The 20,175-nt window shown below is 44.0% G+C and overlaps 1 protein-coding gene across 8 annotated transcripts in view; it reads left to right on the top strand.

Annotated features, from left to right (window-relative positions):
* The first annotated feature begins 3,124 nt into the window (after positions 1–3,124).
* CDCA7L (cell division cycle associated 7 like) overlaps positions 3,125–20,175 on the top strand; it is a 50,362-nt gene continuing 33,311 nt past the window's right edge. Inside the window, exon 1 of one of the 8 annotated variants that reach the window (XM_033440514.2) lies at positions 3,125–3,655. In XM_033440514.2, the coding sequence (XP_033296405.1) occupies positions 3,632–3,655 (24 nt within the window). In that variant the 5' untranslated portion in view covers positions 3,125–3,631. Of the gene's footprint in view, positions 3,656–3,800; positions 3,820–16,721; positions 17,098–20,175 lie in introns of those variants that run through there. The other 7 variants (XM_033440502.2, XM_049714545.1, XM_033440536.2 and 4 more) reach the window with 7 other exon arrangements.

Below are 20,175 nucleotides of genomic sequence, written 5' to 3'. Positions count from 1 at the left end.
CAAGGTGTCTGTGGTGGGGTAAGGGGAAGACTCTTGAAAAGACTGCAGAAATACTTGAGATGAAAGAAATGTTCACATATTGAGGTATGGGGAAGTCATTCTGGCTTATACATGAGTTAACTTGAATATTATGCTAACTACAGTAGCCTGTTTTTGGCTACAGTATATCAAACATACATTGTAACTCTGCTTTAATTATTTAAGAAAAGGGCACCTTGACCAGAAGTAAAGAATATCCATGTGAAAAATAAAGATTAAATGCCCTTCTTCCTGGAATGCCAATGCTGGTTCTCCTTTAATGATAAGACTCCCTTCCCAGGTGCCAAGGCCATACTGTATGTGCTGGTCTGTTTTTTTTTTTTTTTTTTGGAAACTTGAAGAAATGTATCCCTGACTTGTTTAATGTTCTTTGCTCTGACAAGATATAAAACTGTGCTGAAAAACCCTGCTTCTCTGGAGCAATTTCTCAGAGTAATCTGGGAAGCGGGCTTCTGGGCTATAGTCCTCAGTTTGGCTCAGATAAAATTCTTTTCTATTCTTATTATTGATTGTTCATTGATTATTTTCGTTGACACTTGCTAAAAGTGGCGTCTACATGTTAAAATAATTACTTTCAGAAACAAATGGGGAGAAGAAACCAGAATCCTAGGCACAGCGAATAAGTAGGTTGGGATGATAGTACATAAGGAACCTGGTTCCCATTTTCTTAAGGTTTGAATTTCTTCCATGACCATCACTCCCCCTCCCCCATACACCAAGCTACCCTAATAGAGGCAAAAAGGGGAGAGTAGAGCTTAGCAGTAAGACTCATCTGGGTTCTAGTTTGGCTCTGCTAGGTCACCAAGAGCAAGTTTTTTAAGCCCTCAAAGCCTCAGCTTCCTCCTCTGAAAAATGATAGGATTATGTACATCACATGTTTGTGGCAATGAATGAGTGAAATAAAGCATAAGCAGTTCCTGGAACGTGGTCAGCGTTCAGTAAATGGAAGGATTATCACTACTGATACTACTCACAACTGTCCACCACTCTAGCCTTTTCAAAATACAATCATGTCTGATACTACATGTGTTCATCTTTGTAGGAATACTGTTGCATGGATTGGGCAGATATGCAGTAGCCCCAATATACAGAGGGGAAAAAAGAAGCTCAATGATTAGTCCCAAGGTCACCCAGCTGGTGAGCAGTTGACCTTGGATTACAAGCACGGTGGTTCTTTAAGCCAGGATCAGAATTACCTGGATGATGATCAGAAGTCAGATTGTTGGGCGCCACCCACAGAGTTTCAAATTTGGTAGGTCTGGGATGAGGCCCATGAAATTGGCTTTCTTCGCCAGAGTTCAGGTGATGCTGATGCTGTTGGTCTTAAAACCCCACTTTGCAAACAACCAAGCTGGACTAGAGCAATGGTTCTCAAATATACCTGCTCATTGCAGTCACCTGGAAGCTTAACAGAATCAACAAACCCATAACTGCCTCACGTCCATGGATGTTCTGGTACCACAAGTGTGATTCAGTCTTGGCACTAACATATAAATACTTGATTGTTCCCAGTAAAAAAGGATAAATCTATAACAACTTTGGGAATTCTACACTCTGGAAAGCTGTGTCTTTTTTCAAAAAATGTAGTATTTTTTTCTTTTTTTAAAATTGAAGTATAGTTGATTGACAATGTGTTAGTTTCGGATGTACGGCACAGTGGTTCAGTTTGTATCTATATCCATATCTATCTATATATCTATCTTTTCTTTTTCAGATTATCTTCCATGATAGGTTATTACAAGATATTGAATATAGTTCCCTGTGCTATACAGTAGGTCCTTGTTGGTTATCTATTTTACATATAGTAGTGTGTATCTGTTAATCCCAAACTCCTAATTTATCCCCACCCCCTTCCCCTTTGGTAACCGTAAGTTTGTTTCCTATGTCTGTGAGTCTACTTCTTTTCTGTAAATAAGTTCGTTTGTATCACATTTTTTAGATTCCACATATAAATGATATCATACAGTATTTGTCTTTCTGTCTGACTTCACTTGGTTTGATATTCTCTAGGTTCATCCATGTTGCAGCAAATGGCAAAATTTCTTTCCTTTTTGTGGCTAATATTCCACTGTGTGTATATACACCACATCTTCTTAAGCCAGTCGTTTGTTGATGGGCACTGGGGTTGTTTCCATGTCTTGGCTATTGTGAATAGTGCTGCTGTGAACACGGGGGGCATGTATTTTTTGAATTATAGTTTTTTCCAGATATATGCCCAGGAGTGGGATTGCTGACACATGTGGTAACCCTATTTTTCGTTTTTAAAGGAACCTTCATACTGTTCTCTGTAGTGGCTGCACCAATTTACATTTCCACCAACAGCGTAGGAGGGTCAAAAAATATAGTATTAATACGAAATACCTGTAGAGCCAACTATTGAGAGAAGTTTTATAGCAAACCTGCTACAATTTCAGGACAATTTATCTACCACCCTCCCCAACACTTATTTCAAGCATTCCAAAACCTCCACCCACTTAATTTTTCACTCTTCATACCTGAGAACTCTAAGTAGTCTTCCCTGTCCTGCATCAAATTAAGTCCCCCTGTTCTACACCACCATACTACCACTTACCTTTTCCCTCCTGGTATCTATCATAACTCCAAATTTACATTTATTTGCATCCTATTACTGAACTTATTATCACCATTATTAACTAAAGGTATTATTTGAATTCATTGTTGATTAAATTAATCGTTAATTAATTATATTATTATTACAGTTATTTACGTCATTACTACATTTATATTATGTCGGTGGCTGGTTCCCAGACTGTAAGCTCCAACAGAGCAGGGGCCTGTTTTTCGTTCAAGCTTGCGTACACAGCGCCGGACACACAGTAGTAGGTGTTAGGCCAATATTTGTTTATCAGCCTTCCTGACCTCTAAAACTCTCTGTCTAGTGAGGCTGGAAGACCCACGTGTGCAATGGTATAGAACAGACCGTTTAAAGTTCCGGGGGGGGGGGGCCTTGGTTGCCAGTTTTGCAAAGTGTACCCCGAAGCGAATGTTTTGAGAGGCGTCAGAACCCCGCCCCTTTACAACTACAGAACAAGTTCTGAGGCAGCCCTAAAACGCTTTCCCGGATCAGAGACACCGATTGCCGCAGAGGCTCTGCGCTCCGGGGTACTACCTGGAACAAACCCTGCAAAGATTCGGCGGGCGCCGCAGCCGGGCGTGCCAGCAGGAGGCTGCGCCGGGACTGCCCCCTCTCATTTCTCCCGCGCAAAACCGGGCCGGACGGCTCCACTCCCTCCCTCCACTGCAGGGGGGAGCCCGGCGCCCCCAGATTGGCAGCCACCCCGGGCGGCTCCCAGCTGCAGCCCCTCTTGCGCCGCCTGCAAAGCGAAGTTCACCGGTCGCGAAGTTTGGGTCCTGTAAGAGGAGCCTCGAGGGCTGGCGCCGCGGCGCCGAGTGGGCGGCGCGGTGCGCTCCCCCTGTCCCGGGCGCCGAGTGCGCCCCTCCCCCGGCCCGCCGGAGCTCCGGGCGGAGCGAGCGCGCTGCGCGGCCGCGGGCGACCTCCGTGCGCGGCCCCGTGGCGAGCGAGGCTCCCGTGGCCGCGTGCTGGGAGGAGGCCGGAGCCCAGCGGGGAAGAATGGAGTTGGCGACTGGCTCGCAGGTGAGGATCTGGCCGCCCGCCGCAGCCCGGACGCACCCTCGGCCTGCCTTCCCTTTGCGCTTGGCCCTGCGCCCCGCCTTGGGCTGGAAACGTGGCCCTCGGCTGCCGCGTTGTGGATCGGGCGCGCCCAGTCCCGCCGACGCCGGAGCGGGCACGCCCCGCAGGTGTGTGCGGTGTTTACGGTTGTGCCACCTGGAGCGGAGAGGCCGGGTGCCGCCGCACGCGGGCGCTCGCCGCTGGCCCGGGTGGGGCCTCGGGGTAGTCCGCTGGGTCGCTGCGGCCGCGAGCCCCGGGAGCGGATGAACTCTAGGGCAGTGCAGGCGGGGAGGCCGTAGCGGCGCAGCGACTGCGTTTGCGGTGCTCGTGGGACTGGGGGAGGGGGAAGCTTTTTCGGTGCGCGCCCCCCACTTTCTCCGGCATTGGCATGGAGATGAGTTTAAGTGTGATTTTCTAAAAAAGCATAGTCGAGAATCGGGCCAATTCAACTTGGATAATGGGGTTTAAAAAGCGTTGCTTTTGTATTTGTTCTAGAACTTTTGGAAATGTTTTTAAGGAACTTGTAACCGTTTGGGGGAACTGGCAGCGTTATTAGACCAGGTTAAAAAACAAAAAGCCCCAAGCTCCCAAACCGTGTATACAGCACCACCGCAGGTACCCATTATGGTTTTAACTAGGTCTTAAAAATCTCATTAACAAGCTCCCAAAATTACAATGGGTGGTGGGAAGTGGACTTAGCTTCAGTTTTCTTTTTTACTTTTTAAAAGCGCTTTTCTCTACTTTCTAGTAATGAATATACATAATTTATGCGGAGGTAAGCAATAAAAACTTTTTCAAACGAACTAAAAATAAACCTTTTAGAAAGGAAGCAGTTTGTAGGAGCCCGAGAGATGCTTTGTATGAGGGTTGGGTTTTTTCTTGCTTTTGTGAGCGCTTCTGACTCACTGCTTCCACCTTACCTTTGGCTGGTGTTTATCTCCTTTCTCCACCTGGGTGTTGGGCATCCGCAGGATTTGGGAGACGCGGAGCGACCGGGGCCCAGCTGCCGGGGTGGCCGGTGGTGCCTGAGCCCGTGACGCTGTCACCTGCCTGGGTCTGGCGGCACATTAGAGACCAAGCCACTAATGGTCGCTTTGGCCATTTGGTGATTTCTGAAAGGCTTCCTGAAAGTGGACACTTGAGAAAAATCTATTGTGGATGTTTAAGAGAAAGAGTATTTTTTGAATTTCTCCAATTAAGTGAGGTATTAAAAGCAAGGAAAACAAACTCAAGAAGGGATGGGACAGGCTTAGTTGTTTTTGTTTTTGCCACTGACACTTACCATATAATTAGTATCCCAGGCTTTTAGGAGGTTTGGGTTTCTCCAGGATTTGAACCCTTCTGGAAGGAGCTTGTGAATTTCATCAGTAAATGTATCTTGATGATGTATCATTCCTGAAACATGTTGTTCTGGTGGTGCTGCGTCACCCACTACTTACATACACAGTTCCTGCTTAAGAAATTTAAAATGGGGCTTCCCTGCTGGCGCAGTGGTTGAGAGTCCGCCTGCCGATGCAGGGGACACGGGTTCGTGCCCCGGTCCGGGAAGATCCCACATGCCGTGGAGCGGCTGGGCCCGTGAGCCATGGCCGCTGAGCCTGTGCGTCCGGAGCCTGTGCTCTGCAACGGGAGAGACCACAACAGTGAGAGGCCCGCGTACCGCAAAAAAAAAAAAAAAAAAAAGAAATTTAAAATGTCCCAGAATGTTTAGTTGGAGATGAACATTTTATTGTCAAATAATGAAGCTAACTTTTGGTAGCTCTAAAATGTTAAGTAATCTATTTACCATGTGGCAGTAAGCCACAAATTATATCTGACCCATTATGCACCCATTAGGGCAAATTACTTTTGTAAGATGATCAGGTTTGTTCCCCCCCCCCCCCCCCCCCCCCCCCCCCCGTCAAAAGACCTCCTAATTGACGGGGCAAATTAAGATGTGTGAGGATTTTTCTAGTGGAAATGTTCCTGTTCATCATAATTTAAGTGTGGGCGTATTATAGCCTCCTTAATTTAAATGAGTGGAGAGTGGTTTTACGGGGTGGGCAGGTGACTGCGAATAAGAGCAGTTAATGAACACATCAGGCCCAGCAGGATGTTGAGTTCGTGTGGTTCTTCTCTGTACCTCAGCCTTATGCATAAAGCAGTGTGATGAACCGCCTGAAGCGGCATGAGTGCACGCTGAAGGAAGGCTCAGCCCAGTGTGCAGTGGGTTTTAATCTAACGCCTACAGCAGATATAATTTCCATCCCTTGTAAGGTATAGAGCTGGAAGGGGCTTTAGTAAAGCCTCTTAGGCCCGATGTTATGAGTAAAGGGAACTAGGCAGGGAGGAAACAAGAAATTCGTTTCAACTCTGAACTCCTTTCTAGCCTCTGCTTTTCTGCAGCCTCAACAGTGTGTCGGATTTGATATCCTCTGACAGTGATCACACCTCCCCTGGGCGCTGGTCCTTGTTGGGCTGACCACTGTGTCTTTGTGCTTTTGCATTGAATGATAGGAATAATGGCCAGTAAAGATGAGGGGATGGTCCCTTACTGAGAGCGCTCAGCAACGAAGCTTGCAGGAGCTGGAGGATGGGACTGCCTCAGCTTCCTAGCAGAGAGGCTGGGAGGTCCTGAATGTCAGTGTAGTCCTTTTACTGTCTTCTACTGCTAGGGTGCAGGTTGGACCCTTAGAGAAGGAAATGATGCTAAATGTTCTCGTGAATATGCATGGAACATGCTGTTTGGAGGAGAAAAGACATTTTTCTGATAGTTACCTCACAGCCACAAAGTGTACCCATCTGATCCTGTGGCTTAAAATGTGTGCCCAGGGCTTCCCTGGTGGCGCAGTGGTTGAGAGTCCGCCTGCCAATGCAGGGGACACGGGTTCGTGCCCCGGTCCGGGAAGATCCCACATGCCGCGGAGCGGCTGGGCCCGTGAGCCTTGGCTGCTGAGCCTGCGTGTGAGAGGCCCGCGTACCGCAAAAAAATAAAAATAAAAAATAAAAAAATGTGTGCCCAGAGCCCCAGAAACTGGTCACAGAGGAGGGTCATTTGTGACTTCTTAGAAGGCCAGCACATTCGTCGTTTTGATGTACTGCTGACCTCCCATCCATAAAAGAGCCGAATTCTCAGTGATCAGGAGAAACCTCAGATAGTACAGCAATTCCGATCTGGTCAGGTACACAGGACAGAAAACCGTAAGATACTTATGTGACTTATAACAGTTTAGGAACAGTACAGTAAGTTAACAAAAAAGTTCAATAAAGCCATTCGAATAGAGTAGTCTAGGCGTCCTAGTTTTACATCGCCCTTGAGAGTTCTCTATTACTCTCTTCGAGCTATAGTTTAGACTTTTTACGTCCAAGATACAGTTTTGTTTTGTAAAGGACATAGCTTTATGCGTCAAAGTGGAATTGATGCAGGCTACTTGGGGAGGGATTGAGGTAAGAAAATATTTTGGGGACCATTTCCTTTTCCTTTTGAAAAGCAGTGGTTTGTGAATGTTTTTAAACAGGACCATTCAGAGGCACAGTCGGCATATGGCTGAAGTTAACGTGCACGATAGTTTTCTTCCATAGTGGTAAATGCCAGCACCCTGTGTATAGTGCAAAAATAGGTTGTGGAGTCTCACAGTGAAAGGGACCAGAATTTTAGTTCAAGTAGTTGATGGCTTCCTGCCTGTTTTTCTTCATGATCATCAGCTTATGCCAGAAGGCCCCCTGACTGGGTTAGTCCATTTGTCAGATGTCCTTTCAGCACCTACTGTGTGCTAGATATTATGTCAGTTATGGTGGAAGAAACAAAGACAGAAAACGCTGTTCGTTCCCCAGCCCCCTGCCATCAGAGGTCACCCTGGAACTCCTTGCCTCTTCTGCGTTTGCCAGAGCTCAGCTGGCTCCTGCCCTGAGCTATAGGGACCTAGGCGGCCTTGGGTTTTGGGGATGGGAGAAGACCTTAAGAGTCATCCTTCCCCAGCCCCCCAACCCGCCCCGCATCCTCCAAGGAAGGGAAACGATCAATTCCTTTTAAAAGTCATGCTGTGCTAGGTACTTAATATTAACAGATTTAATAGTCACTGTAGTTCTCTGAAGTAGGTTGTATTATCTGCATTTTAAAGATAAGCCTAATAGAGTGATTTGCTCAGGGCAGCCTGGCAAGGAAGGAGCTGAGCCAGAATTCTGTCTCCAGAGCCGGGGCTTGACTCTTGCTGCTAGAATCACCAGGTCTTGGCAGGTCACACAACTTTCGCTGAAATGTTGTGAGGCTAGAAATCCTTCCTCAGCTTACGTTGCCATTGAGATAAGCAAGGACACACCAAGTTTAACGTACTATTTAAATAGAAGGGGATGTCAGCGCTTTGGGGTTTTCTTACGATACCTTTACCCCTCCTTTTAAAGAGAAGGGCTGGGGCGTTAGTAGCAGCTGGTCTGGTTCTTTTTAAGGAACTGGACAAGTTATGCTTTGAGTAGGATTCTTTGGATGCTGTTTGTAAAAGTCAGCTTGGGAATATGAATAAGATCCACACATTTTTTACATAGGAATGACTTTTAGATGAATTTTGTATTGTGCAGGTAATACGCTGTTCATAGAAGCTGAAAAGGAAACAAAAATTGAACTATTCTATGTCTCTACTCCCTGGGCATCATTTTCTAGACATATTCCATTCAGTGTTTGCCTGTGTCCAAGTCACCATTTTTGGTTAACTCTTATAGTATGATTGCTGTTTGAATTCTGCTTTCTTTAGCACTGTCAGTACTATTTTTCTGAGTAGCTTGGAGGTCTTTATGGTTTTCATTTTCAATGACTGTGTAATGTTTCATTCAGGTGTGTACTTTATGTTGAAAAGTTGTAAATTATTAACAAATAAATTTAAGAAACTTTGCAATGAATGTCTTGGGGTGGTACATACCGTATGCCCTGTGTTGAAGTCAACACTGTTTTTAATTGCTGTGTCCCTGTCATGTACTTACTATCTGGTAGAATGTGCGTGATTTTCAATAGATGGGAACCTCGCACGTATTTTTTTCCTAAGGCATTTCCCCATTTGTTTTGCTGTATTAGCTGAGAGAAGGCACTTTTTGCCCAGGTTAGAATCAGGACTCATGATAATTAACCTGAAATAGTGACTGTTTTCGTCCTGAACTTAGAGCCTCTAAGTTAAGCTTTCTTTGGTCTTGCTTATTTATTATTATTTTTTTAAATTTATTTATTTATTTATTTATGGCTGTGTTGGGTCTTCGTTTCTGTGCGAGGGCTTTCTCTAGTTGTGGCAAGCGGGGGCCACTCTTCATCACGGTGCACGGGCCTCCCACTATCGCGGCCTCTCTTGTTGTGGAGCACAGGCTCCAGACGCGCAGGCTCAGTAGTTGTGGCTCACGGGCCCAGTCGCTCCGCGGCATGTGGGATCCTCCCAGACCAGGGCTCGACCCCGTGTCCCCTGCATTAGCAGGCAGATTCTCAACCACTGCGCCACCAGGGAAGCCCAGTCTTGCTTATTTTAACTATAAATCATCTTCTAGATGGCATTCCCGAAAATGTGTGTTCGTTGAAGTTCGGATGTTCAAAGGTCAGACAGTAGGTTCACTCATTATCAAGTGGTTACTGAGAGCTAAAAAAAAGAAACTCTTTCTTGATGTGGGTGCTGGTTATAATGGGTAGGTGCAGTTTGTAAAACTTCACCAAGCCCTGCACTTATGATCTAGGCATGTTCTGGTTGCATGTTGCACTTAAAACGTTAACAAAGTAGCGTATCGAATACTAAAGTAGGAAGTACGAGGTCTGAGGACTGTGCTTCTGGAGAGCCCAGGCTACCAGGTGTGTGGTGACACCTTCCCAGGTGTCTTGTGTCCTGCCAGTTGAACCCATATCCTCAGGGCTGGACGTGGTCCAGGGGTCCCTCCCCACAAACCCCCTCTCCCGTTCCCCCAAACCCTCCATAGCAGCAGCACTGCTGTGTGGGCAGCCCCCCATATTTAAGCTCTACTACTGGAGGATCCCATGGACCTGGCGAGTGCCTCGCATTTGTGAGTGAGCTCTGGCCTTTGAGTCTTTTGGCACAAGGCCTGGCCCTCCCTCAGCTGCCTGCTGGTAGAACTCCTCCTCTGTTAGGAGGGCCCAGGATTTACCCCAGGGTAATGGTTGATCACCCGAAATCACGTGGCAGGCCAAAGTGATAATTATCCCTGTGTGTGAAGGGCCTGGCGTATCATAGCTGTTAAATGTTTGTTGAATTTTTTAAGAAAGACGGTTTAGGGTTGTCAATGTATAGTGAGTGCAGGCATGAGTTACGACAAGCTGGAGCAGGGCTTCTGGCAGTTTTCATTTGGACTAACTAATGGTGGAGGCCAGTTCGTACCTGTTCCAGAGGCCTGGAGGTGTGCAGTCCCACCCTGCCTGTGCAGGAGATTTTCTCATTAATCTCCAGTTTTGTCTTTAAAATCATGCCTATTCCGTGATACATTTTTATTTGTTTGAATACAAAAGTGCTATTTTAAACTATGCTCGTGGGGAAAAAAGTCTCCTCCCCTGTCCCACCTGTGGTTCTGAGAGCCCTCAGGCTGTCACTGAGCTCCCCAGCTTAAGGAATGGAACTGCCAAGTATAGAATTTAGCAAACAAACCCACACTATCTTTTCCCTTAAAGCTCCGTGACTCTGAGGGTGTTTAAGACGGGGGTGGGGGGGGGGGGGACGGGACTTGCACTGATACTGAATTCCCTAAGAATATTTTTTTTTGTTTTTTGCGATACGCGGGCTTCTCACTGTTGTGGCCTCTCCCGTTGCGGAGCAGAGGCTTTCAATGCGCAGGCTCAGAGGCCATGGCTCACTGGCCCAGCCGCTCCGCGGCATGTGGGATCCTCCCGGACCGGGGCACGAACCCGCGTCCCCTGCATCGGCAGGCGGACTCTCAACCACTGCGCCACCAGGGAAGCCCCCTAAGAATATTTTTTAATGCAAAATGGCTCGTGCCCTTTATTTTGTTCTCCATTAGCATTGGTTTAAAATGGAAAGTTAAGAAAAATAAAAGTACATTTAACTGTCATCTTTTTTTTAATTTTAATTTTTTATTGAAGTATAGTTGTTTTAAAGTGTTGTGTTAGTTTCTGAGGTACAGCAAAAGTGATTCAGTTATACGTATATATATTCTTTTTCATATCTTTTTCCACTATGGTTTATTATAGGATATTGAATATAGTTCCCTGTGATGAACAGTAGGACCTTGTTGTTTATCTGTTTTATATACATTTTATTATATATATTTTCATATGATATTTGCCAATCCCAAACTCTTAATTTATCCTTCCCCCACCACCCCTTTTCCCCTTTGGTAACCATAAGTTTGTTTTCTATGTCTGTGAGTCTCTTTCTGTTTTGTAAATAAGTTTATGTCATATTTTAAATTCCACATAAAAATGATATCATGGTATTTGTGTTTTTCTAACTTACTTCACTTAGTATGATAATCTCTAGGTCCATCCATGTTGCTGCAAATGGCATTATTTCATTCTTTTTTATGGTTGAGTAATATTCCATTGTATATATGTACCATACTTTATCTGTTCATCTGTTGATGGACGCTTAGGTTGTTTCTATGTTTTGGTTATTGTGAATAGTGCTGCTGTGAACATAGAGATGCATGTATCTTTTTGAATTATAGTTTTGTCCAGATATATGCCCAGGAGTGGGATTGCTGGATCATATGGTAATTCTATTCTTAGTTTTCTGAGGAACTTCCATACTGTTCTCCATAGTGGCTGCACCAGTTTACATTCCTGCCTACCAACAGTGTAGGAGGGTTCCCTTTTCTCCACACCCTCTCCAGCATTAGTTATTTGCAGACTTTTTAAAGATGGGCATTCTGACCAGTGTGAGGTGACAACCTCACTGTAGTTTTGATTTGCATTTCTCTAACAGTTACCGGTGCTGAGCATGTTTTCATGTGCCTGTTGGCCATCTGCATGTCTTCGTTGGTGAAATGTCTATTTAGGTCTTCTGCCCATTTTTTGATTGGGTTGTTTGTTTTTTTGATATTGAGCTATATGATCTGTTATTATAGTTTGGAAATTAGACCCTTGTCGGTCACATCATTTGCAAATATTTTCTCCCATTGTGTAGTCTGTCTTATCGTTTTCTTCATGGTTTCTTTTGCTGTGCAAAAGCTTATAAGATTATTTAGGTCCCGTTTGTTTAATTTTTTTCATTTGTTTAATTTTTTTAAATTTATTTTTTTAACGTCTTTATTGGAGTATAATGGTGTGTTAGTTTCTGTTTTAAAACTAGTGAATCAGCTATACATATACATATATCCCCATATCTCCTCCCTCTTGCATCTTCCTACCACCCTCCCTATGCCACCCCTGTAGGTGGTCACGAAGCGCCAAGCTGATCTCCCTGTGCTTTCTGCATACAGGTCTTCTGCCTCCTTAGGTAGGTTTATTCCTAGGTATTTTATTCTTTTTGTTGTAATGGTAAATGGAAGTGTTTCCTTAATTTCTTTTTCAGATTTTTCATCATTAGTGTATAGGAATGCAAGAGATTTCTGTGCGTTAATTTTGTATTCTGCTACTTTACCAAATTCATTGATTAGCTCCAGTAGTTTTCTGGTAGCATCTTTAGGATTGTCTATGTATAGTATCATGTCATCTGCAAACAGTGACAGTTTTACTTCTTCTTTTCCGATTTGGATTCCTTTTATTTGTTTTTCCTCTCTGATCGCTGTGGCTAAAACTTCTAAAACTGTGTTGAATAATAGTGGTGAGAGTGGGCAACCTTGTCTTGTTCCTGATCTTAGTGGAAATGATTTCAGTGTTTCACCATTGAGAACGATGTTGGCTGTTGGTTTGTCATATACGGCCTTTATTATGTTGAGGTAAGTTCCCTCTATGCCTACTTTCTGGAGGGTTTTTATCATAAATTGGTGATGAATTATATCGAAAGCTTTTTCTGCATTTATTGAGATCATCATCTGGTTTTTCTCTTTCAGTTTGTTATTATGGTGTATCACGTTGATTGATTTGCGTATATTGAGGAATTCTTGCATTCCTGGGATAAACCCCTGTTGATCATGGTGTTGATCCTTTTAATGTGCTGTTGGATTCTGTTTGCTAGTATTTTGTTGAGGATTTTTGCATCTGTGTTCATCAGTGTTATTGGCCTGTAGTTTTCTTTTTTTGTAACATCTTTGTTTGGTTTTGGTATCAGGGTGATGGTGGCCTCACAGAATGAGTTTGGGAGTGTTCCTTCCTCTGCTATATTTTGGAAGACATTGAGAAGGATAGGTGTTAGCTCTTCTCTAAATGTTTGGTAGAATTCGCCTGTGAAGCCGTCTGGTCCTGGGCTTGTGTCTGTTGGAAGATTTTTAATCACAGTCTCAATTTCAGTGCTTGTGGTTGGTCTGTTCGTATTTTCTGTTTCTTCCTATTTCAGTCTCGGAAGGTTATGCTTTTATAAGAATCTGTCCATTTCTTCCAGGTTGTACATTTTATTGGCATAGAGTTGCTTATAGTAATCTCTCATGATCCTTTGTATTTCTGCAGTGTCAGTTGTTACTTCTCCTTTTTCATTTCTAATTCTGTTGATTTCAGTCTTCTCCCTTTTTTCTTGATGAGTCTGGCTAATGGTTTATCAATTTTGTTTATCTTCTCAAAGAACCAGCTTTTAGTTTTTTTGATCTTTGCTATCGTTTCCTTCATTCCTTTTTCATTTATTTCTGATCTGATATTTATGATTTCTTTCCTTAGGATAACTTCGGGGTTTTTTTGTTCTTCTTTCTCTGATTGCTTTAAGTGTAAGGTTAGGTGGTTTATTTGAGATGTTTCTTGAGGTAGGATTGTATTGCTATAAAATTCCCTCTTAGAACTGCTTTTGCTGCATCCCATAGGTTTTGGGTCGTCGTGTTTTCATTGTCATTTGGTTTTAGGCATTTATTGATTTCCTCTTTGATTTCTTCAGTGATTTCTTGGTTATTTGGTAGCCATGTGTTTGTATTTTTTACAGATTTTTTTTCCTGTAATTGGTACCTAGTCTTATAGCATTGTGGTCGGAAAAGATACTTGATACGATTTCAGTTTTCGTAAATTTACCGAGACTTGATTTGTGACCCAAGATGATCTGATCTATCCTGGAGAATGTTCCATGAACACTTGAGAAGAAAGTGTATTCTGTTTTTGGATGGAATGTCCTGTAAGTATCAATTAAGTCCATCTTGTTTAATGGACCATTTAAAGGTTGTGTTTCCTTATTTATTTTCATTTTGGATGATCTGTCCATTGGTGAAAGTGGGGTCTTAAAGTCCCCTACTATGAATGTGTTACTGTCGATTTCCCCTTTTATGGCTGTTAGCATTTGCCTTATGTATTGAGGTGCTCCTATGGTGGGTGCATAAATATTTACAATTGTTATATTTTCTTTTTTGATTGATCTCTTGATCATTGTGTAGTGCCCTTCTTTGTCTCTTGTAATAGTCTTTATTTTAAAGTCTGTTTTGTCTGATATGAGTATTGCTACTCCAGCTTTCTTTTGATTTCCATTTGCCTGGAATATCTTTTTCCATCCCCTCACTTTCAGTCTGTATGTGTCTCTCGGTCTGAAGTGGGTCTCTTGTAGACAGCATATATACGGGTCTTGTTGTATCCATTCAGCCAGTCTGTGTTGTTTAGTTGGAACATTTAATCCATTTACATTTAAGGTAGTTATTGATATGTATGTTCCTATTACCATTTTCTTAATTGTTTTGTGTTTGTTATCGTAGGTCTTTTTCTTCTCTTGTGTTTTCCTGCCTAGTGAAGTTCCTTTAGCGTTTGTTGTAACGCTGGTTTGGTGGTGCTGAATTCTCTCAGCTTTTGCTTGTCTGTGAAGGTTTTAATTTCTCCGTCGAATCTGACTGAGCTCCTTGCTGGGTAGAGTAATCTTGGTTGTAGGTTTTTCCCTTTCATCACTTTAAATATGTCCTGCCACTCCCTTCTGGCTTGCAGAGTTTCTGCTGAAAGATCATCTATTAACCTTATGGTAATTCCCTTCTATGTTATTTGCTGCTTTTTCCTTGCTGCTTTTAATATTTTTTCTTTGTATTTAATTTTTGATAGTTTGATTAATATGTGTCTTGGCGTGTTTCTCCTTGGATTTATCCTGTATGGGACTCTCTGTGCTTTCTGGACTTGATTGATTATTTCCTTTCCCATATTAGGGAAGTTTCAACTATAATCTCTTCTAATATTTTCTCAGTCCCTTACTTTTTTTCTTCTTCTTCTGGGACCTCCTATAATTCAAATTTTGGTGTGTTCAGTGTTGTCCCAGAGGTCTCTGAGACTGTTCTCAATTCTTTTCATTCTTTTTCCTTTATTCTGCTTTGTGATAGTTATTTCCACTATTTTATCTTTCAGGTCACTTATCCGTTCCTCTTCCTCAGTTATTCTGCTATTGATTCCTTCTAGAGAAACTTCCATTTCTTTTATTCTGTTGTTCATCATTGTTTGTGTTTGCTCTTTAGTTCTTTTAGGTCCTTGTTAAAAGTTTCTTGTATTTGCTCCATTCTATTTCCAAGATTTTGGATCATATTTACTATCATTACTCTGAATTCTTTTTCAGGTAGACTGCCTGTGTCCTCTTCATTTGTTTGATCTGGTGGGTTTTTACTTTGTTCCTTCATGTGCTATATATTTCTGTCTTCTCATTTTGCTTAACTTACTGTGTTTGGGCGTCTGCTTTTCGCAGGCTGCAGGTTCATAGTTCCCGTTGTTTTTGGTGTCTGCTGCCAGTGGTTAAGTTTGGTTCACTGGGTTGTGTAGGCTTCCCGGTGGAGGGGACTGGTGCCTGTGTTTTCGTGGATGAGGCTGGATCTTGTCTTTCTGGTGGGCAGGGTCACATCTGGTGGTGTGTTTTGGTGTGTCTGTGACCTTATTATGATTTTAGGCAGTCTCTCTGCTAATGTGTAGGGTTGTGTTCCTGTCTTGGTAGTTGTTTGGCATAGGGTGTCCAGCACTGTAGCTTGCTGGTTGTTCAGTGGGGCTGGGTCTTAGCATTGAGATGGAGATCTCTGGGAGAGCTTTCACCATTTGATATTACGTGGAGCCAGGAGATCTCTGGTGGACCAGTGTCCTGAACTCAGCTCTCCCACCTCAGTGGCTCAGGCCTGACACCTGGCCGGAGCACCAAGACCCTGTCAGCCACACGGCTCAGAAGAAAAGGGAGAAAAAATAAATAAAATAAAATAAACAAATTATTTAAATAAAAAATTTTAAAGTATTATTAAAAATAAAAAAGTAAAAGAGTAATAAAAAAAAGAAAAAGAAAGAAGAGAGCAACCAAACCTAAAAACAAATCCACCAATGATAACAAGTACTAAAAACTATACTAAAAAAAAAAAGGACAGATAGAATCCTAGGACAGATGGTAAAAGCAAAGCTATACAGACAGAATCACACAAAGAAACATACACACTCACAAAAAGAGAAAAAGAAAAAATATATATGTATATTAAAAATAAAAAGGAAGACAGCAACCAAGTCAATAAACAAATCTACCATTGATAATAAGCTCTAAATACTAAACTAAGGTAAACATAAAACCAGAAGCAAACTAGATGCAGAAAGCAAACCCCAAGTCTACAGTTGCTCCCAAGGTCCACCGCCTCAGTTTTGGGATGATTCGTTGTCTATTCAGGTATTCCACAGATGCCGGGTACATCCAGTTGACTGTGGAGATTTAATCCACTGCTCCTGAGGCTGCTGGGAGGAATTTTCCTTTCTCTTCTTTGTTCGCACAGCTCCCGGGGTTCAGCTTTGGATTTGGCCCAGCCTCTGCTTGTAGGTCGCCTGAGGGCGTCTGTTCCCCACCCAGACAGGACGGGATTAAAGGAGCAGCTGATTCGGGGGCTCTGGCTCACTCAGGCCGGAGGGAGGGAGGGAGGGAGGGAGGGGTATGGAATGCGGGGCGAGCCTGTGGCGGCAGAGGCCGGCGTGACGTTGCACCAGCCTGAGGTGCGCCGTGTTCTCCCGGGGAAGTTGTGCCTGGATCACAGTGCCCTGGCAGTGGCGGGCTGCACAGGCTCCCGGGAGGGGACGTGTGGAGAGTGACCTGTGCTCGCACACAGGCTTCTTGGTGGCTGCAGCAGCAGCCTTAGCATCTCATGCCCATCTCTGGGGTCTGCGCTGAGAGCCGTGGCTCGCGCCCCTCTCTGGAGCTCGTTTAGGCGGTGCTCTGAACCCCTTCTTCTTGCACACCCTGAAACAATGGTCTCTTGCCTCTTAGGCAGGTCTAGACTTTTCCCGGACTCCCTCCCGGCTAGCTGTGGTGCACTAACCCCCTTCAGGCTGTGTTCACGCAGCCAACCTCAATCCTCTCCCTGGGATCCGACCTCCAAAGCCCAAGCCTCAGCTCCTAGCCCCCGCCTGCCCCGGCGGGTGAGCAGAGAAGCCTCTCGGGCTGGTGAGTGCTGCTCGGCACCATTCCTCTGTGCGGGAATCTCTCTGCTTTGCCCTCCGCACCCCTGTTGCTGCGCTCTCCTCCGCGGCTCCGAAACTACCCCCCCGCCTCCCGCCACCCGCAGTCTCCAGCCGGGAAGGAGCTTCTAGTGTGTGGAAACTTTTCCTCTTTCACAGCTCCCTCCCAGAGGTGCAGGTCCCGTCCCTATTCTTTGTTTGTTTTTTCTTTTTTCTTTTGCCCTACCCAGGTACGTGGGGAGTTTCTTGCCTTTTGGGAAGTCAGATCTTCTGCCAGTGTTCAGTAGGTGTTCTGTAGGAGTTGTTCCACATGTAGATGTATTTCTGATGTATTTGTGGGGAGGAAGGTGATCTCCACGTCTTACTCCTCTGCCATCTTGAAGGTTCCTCCTCAGCTCTCCCCATTTGTTTATTTTTGCTTTTATTTCTATAAATTTGTGGGACTGAGTTAAGAAAACTTTACTACGATTTGCAGAGAATGTTTTGCCTAATTTCATTTCTAGGAGTTTTATGTTGTCATGTTTTATATTTAAGTCTTTACGCCATTTTGAGTTTATTTTTGTGTATGGTGTGATGGTGTGTTTTAACTTCATTGATTTACATGTAGCTGTCCAGCTTTCCCAGCACCAATTGCTGAAGAGACTGTGTTCTCCATTGTATGTTCTTTCCTCCTTTGTTGAAGATTAATTGACCATAGATGTGTGGGTTTATTTCTGGGCTCTCTGTTCTGTTCCACTGATCCATATTTCTGTTTTTGTGCCAATACTGTGCTGCTGAAAATCATTGTTTATTCTTAATTCTCTGTTTTTTTCTCACAATTGGTCCCAGGCATTTTTTATTGAGGGATTTTTAAAAATTAAAATAATTGAAGCCAATGGGGTCTCATCCAGCCTTTCTCACGCATGCCCATGGCCTCTTACAGAAAGGCTTTCCTTACCTGACTTAAAAAGAAAAACGAAAACAAAGGAACACCTCATTCTCTTTTCCCACACTGACAGCTTCAAAAACTCACTGAAAAGAGCATCTAGTTGTCCTCGTGACCTTTATGGTAGCAAGTGGATCCTCTTCCCTGACTGTAATTAGGAGCTGAGAAAGGATACACTCTTAGGAGTGTGTACATTCACTGTGGCACAAAGCCAGGAGCCAAGTGGTGTTGGCAGCCTGCACGGGCCAGCATCCCAGGGATTGTTTGGTGTGTTTTCCACTAGCAGGGCAGAAGTGTGTCAAGAGGATTCCTGTATAAAGGCTTCCGGAGCTGGGCTGTGGGATGAAGAGTTTTCCCCTTCATCCCTCAAAAGTGTGAAGATCTGTTCAGTACTTGTCTGCATTGAGCACAGGGACACTAGCCTCTCCTGAAAGATGATGTTCCCTCTGCCTTGAGGTTCTCCAGACTCCTGCTTCCACCTGTGAATTTCCTGCAAGTCCTCTAGGCTGACTTTGTCCCACAGCTGTGTGGACGTGGCCGACCTCGAGGCTCTTAGAATTCTTCCTGACCATCACCAAATGTCTGGGTCAGGTGCCCTCCTGGGCTGACCTCCCTGTTTGTATTTAGCGCACCACATTGAAATTGACTATAGAGTGTGTCACCCCACCGTTATGACTCATTGCTCATCGGATCCCTTAGCATGGTGCCCGGCACACGTTGGTACAATTATACTCTGTAATCACTTGGAATAATGAACATTGACATAGCGTCTTCTACTTCGCAGGATGCTTTCCAGTAATAGTTTGGAAGCTGTCAGAGCTCTGTACAAATCTTCTTATTCTTTTCCTTCTGGGTAAATGGGAGGAGTGCACTTTCCTGGCTCCTGAGGCAGGCAAAGCTACTTGATGTGCTCTGGCTGATGACATTTGAGCAGAAGTGTTGTGTGTCATGTCCAGGTGGAATTCTTTAAAGCCAGTGCACCATCTACCCCGTCTCCCTCCCTCTGCTGCTGCCTCTGCCTGTATTCCCCGTGGTGGAAGTTCTGTCACCCTGGGTCCTGTGTGAGGACAGTGTGGAGTGGTTCATCGGGCTGGCCCGGGACAAACCTGTCATATGAACAAGAAGGAAGCCTTTCTTGCTGTAGACCGTCCAGACTTGGAGTTGTTTGCTGCTGCTTTATAACCTGCCCTGTCCTGACAGACACGCAAAGGCACACGTATTTCAATTTGTATTCTCTCTGGTTGTCACCTGAGTGAACTGGGGTCGTGGTGGTAATAGAAGTATGTGGGCTTCTTTTGGCTTGTCGTTGTGTGGTGGGGGGAATATGCCTGTTATTAAGTGGTTCAGAGTTCAGGGATGTTAAGTGCCCTGTGGCAGGCGGGGCAGGAGAGTTCCACAGGAAGAAGCCACCAAAATGTCAACAGCAGCTTGTTGAAAAACATAGAGCAGACTAGTCTGCTTGGATAATCAGTCTTTTAGAGTACAAAGAAATCTTAACATTGGCTTCACATTTCCTGTCTGCTGACCTTTCTGGAAAAGGAAATTACCCAGGACTTTCCAAGTGGTTTGGTTCACTTCCCTACCAGGACCTCTGCCAAAACTTCAGTTCCTTGGCTACCCTTCTGAATAACTATTCTAAACCCTAGACACAGACACGTCTATAAATTTCTTCCCACTTATATTTTCTCTTTTAAAAATAGCATTGATTTTTTTTCTTCTGCTTTTCTTATTGTGGTAGAATGTACATAACATAAATTTTACTATCTTAACCATTTTCAAGTGTATAATTCAGCGACATTAAGTACAGTCACATTGTTGTACAACCATCACTGCTATTCATATCCAGAGCTTTTTCGTCATCCTGAAGTGAAACTCCATTCCCGTTAAACAATGTACTTGGTTCCTCCTTCCCCCCAGCCTCTAGTAACCACCATTCTACTTTCTGTCTCTATGAATTTGACTATTCTAAGTACCTCTTATAACTGGAGTCATACAATATTTGTCCTTTCATGTCTGATGTTTTTCACTTAGCATAATGTTTTCAAGATTTATCTATATTCAAAGATATATCAGAATTTCATTCTTTTTGAAAGCTGAATAATAATCCATTGTGTGTGTGTGTATATGTGTGTGTGTGTG

This window comes from Orcinus orca, chromosome 9 (genome assembly GCF_937001465.1).
Source record: "Orcinus orca chromosome 9, mOrcOrc1.1, whole genome shotgun sequence".
NCBI classification, from domain to species: Eukaryota; Metazoa; Chordata; class Mammalia; order Artiodactyla; family Delphinidae; genus Orcinus; species Orcinus orca.
This window is presented reverse-complemented; position numbering and strand designations above follow the sequence as displayed.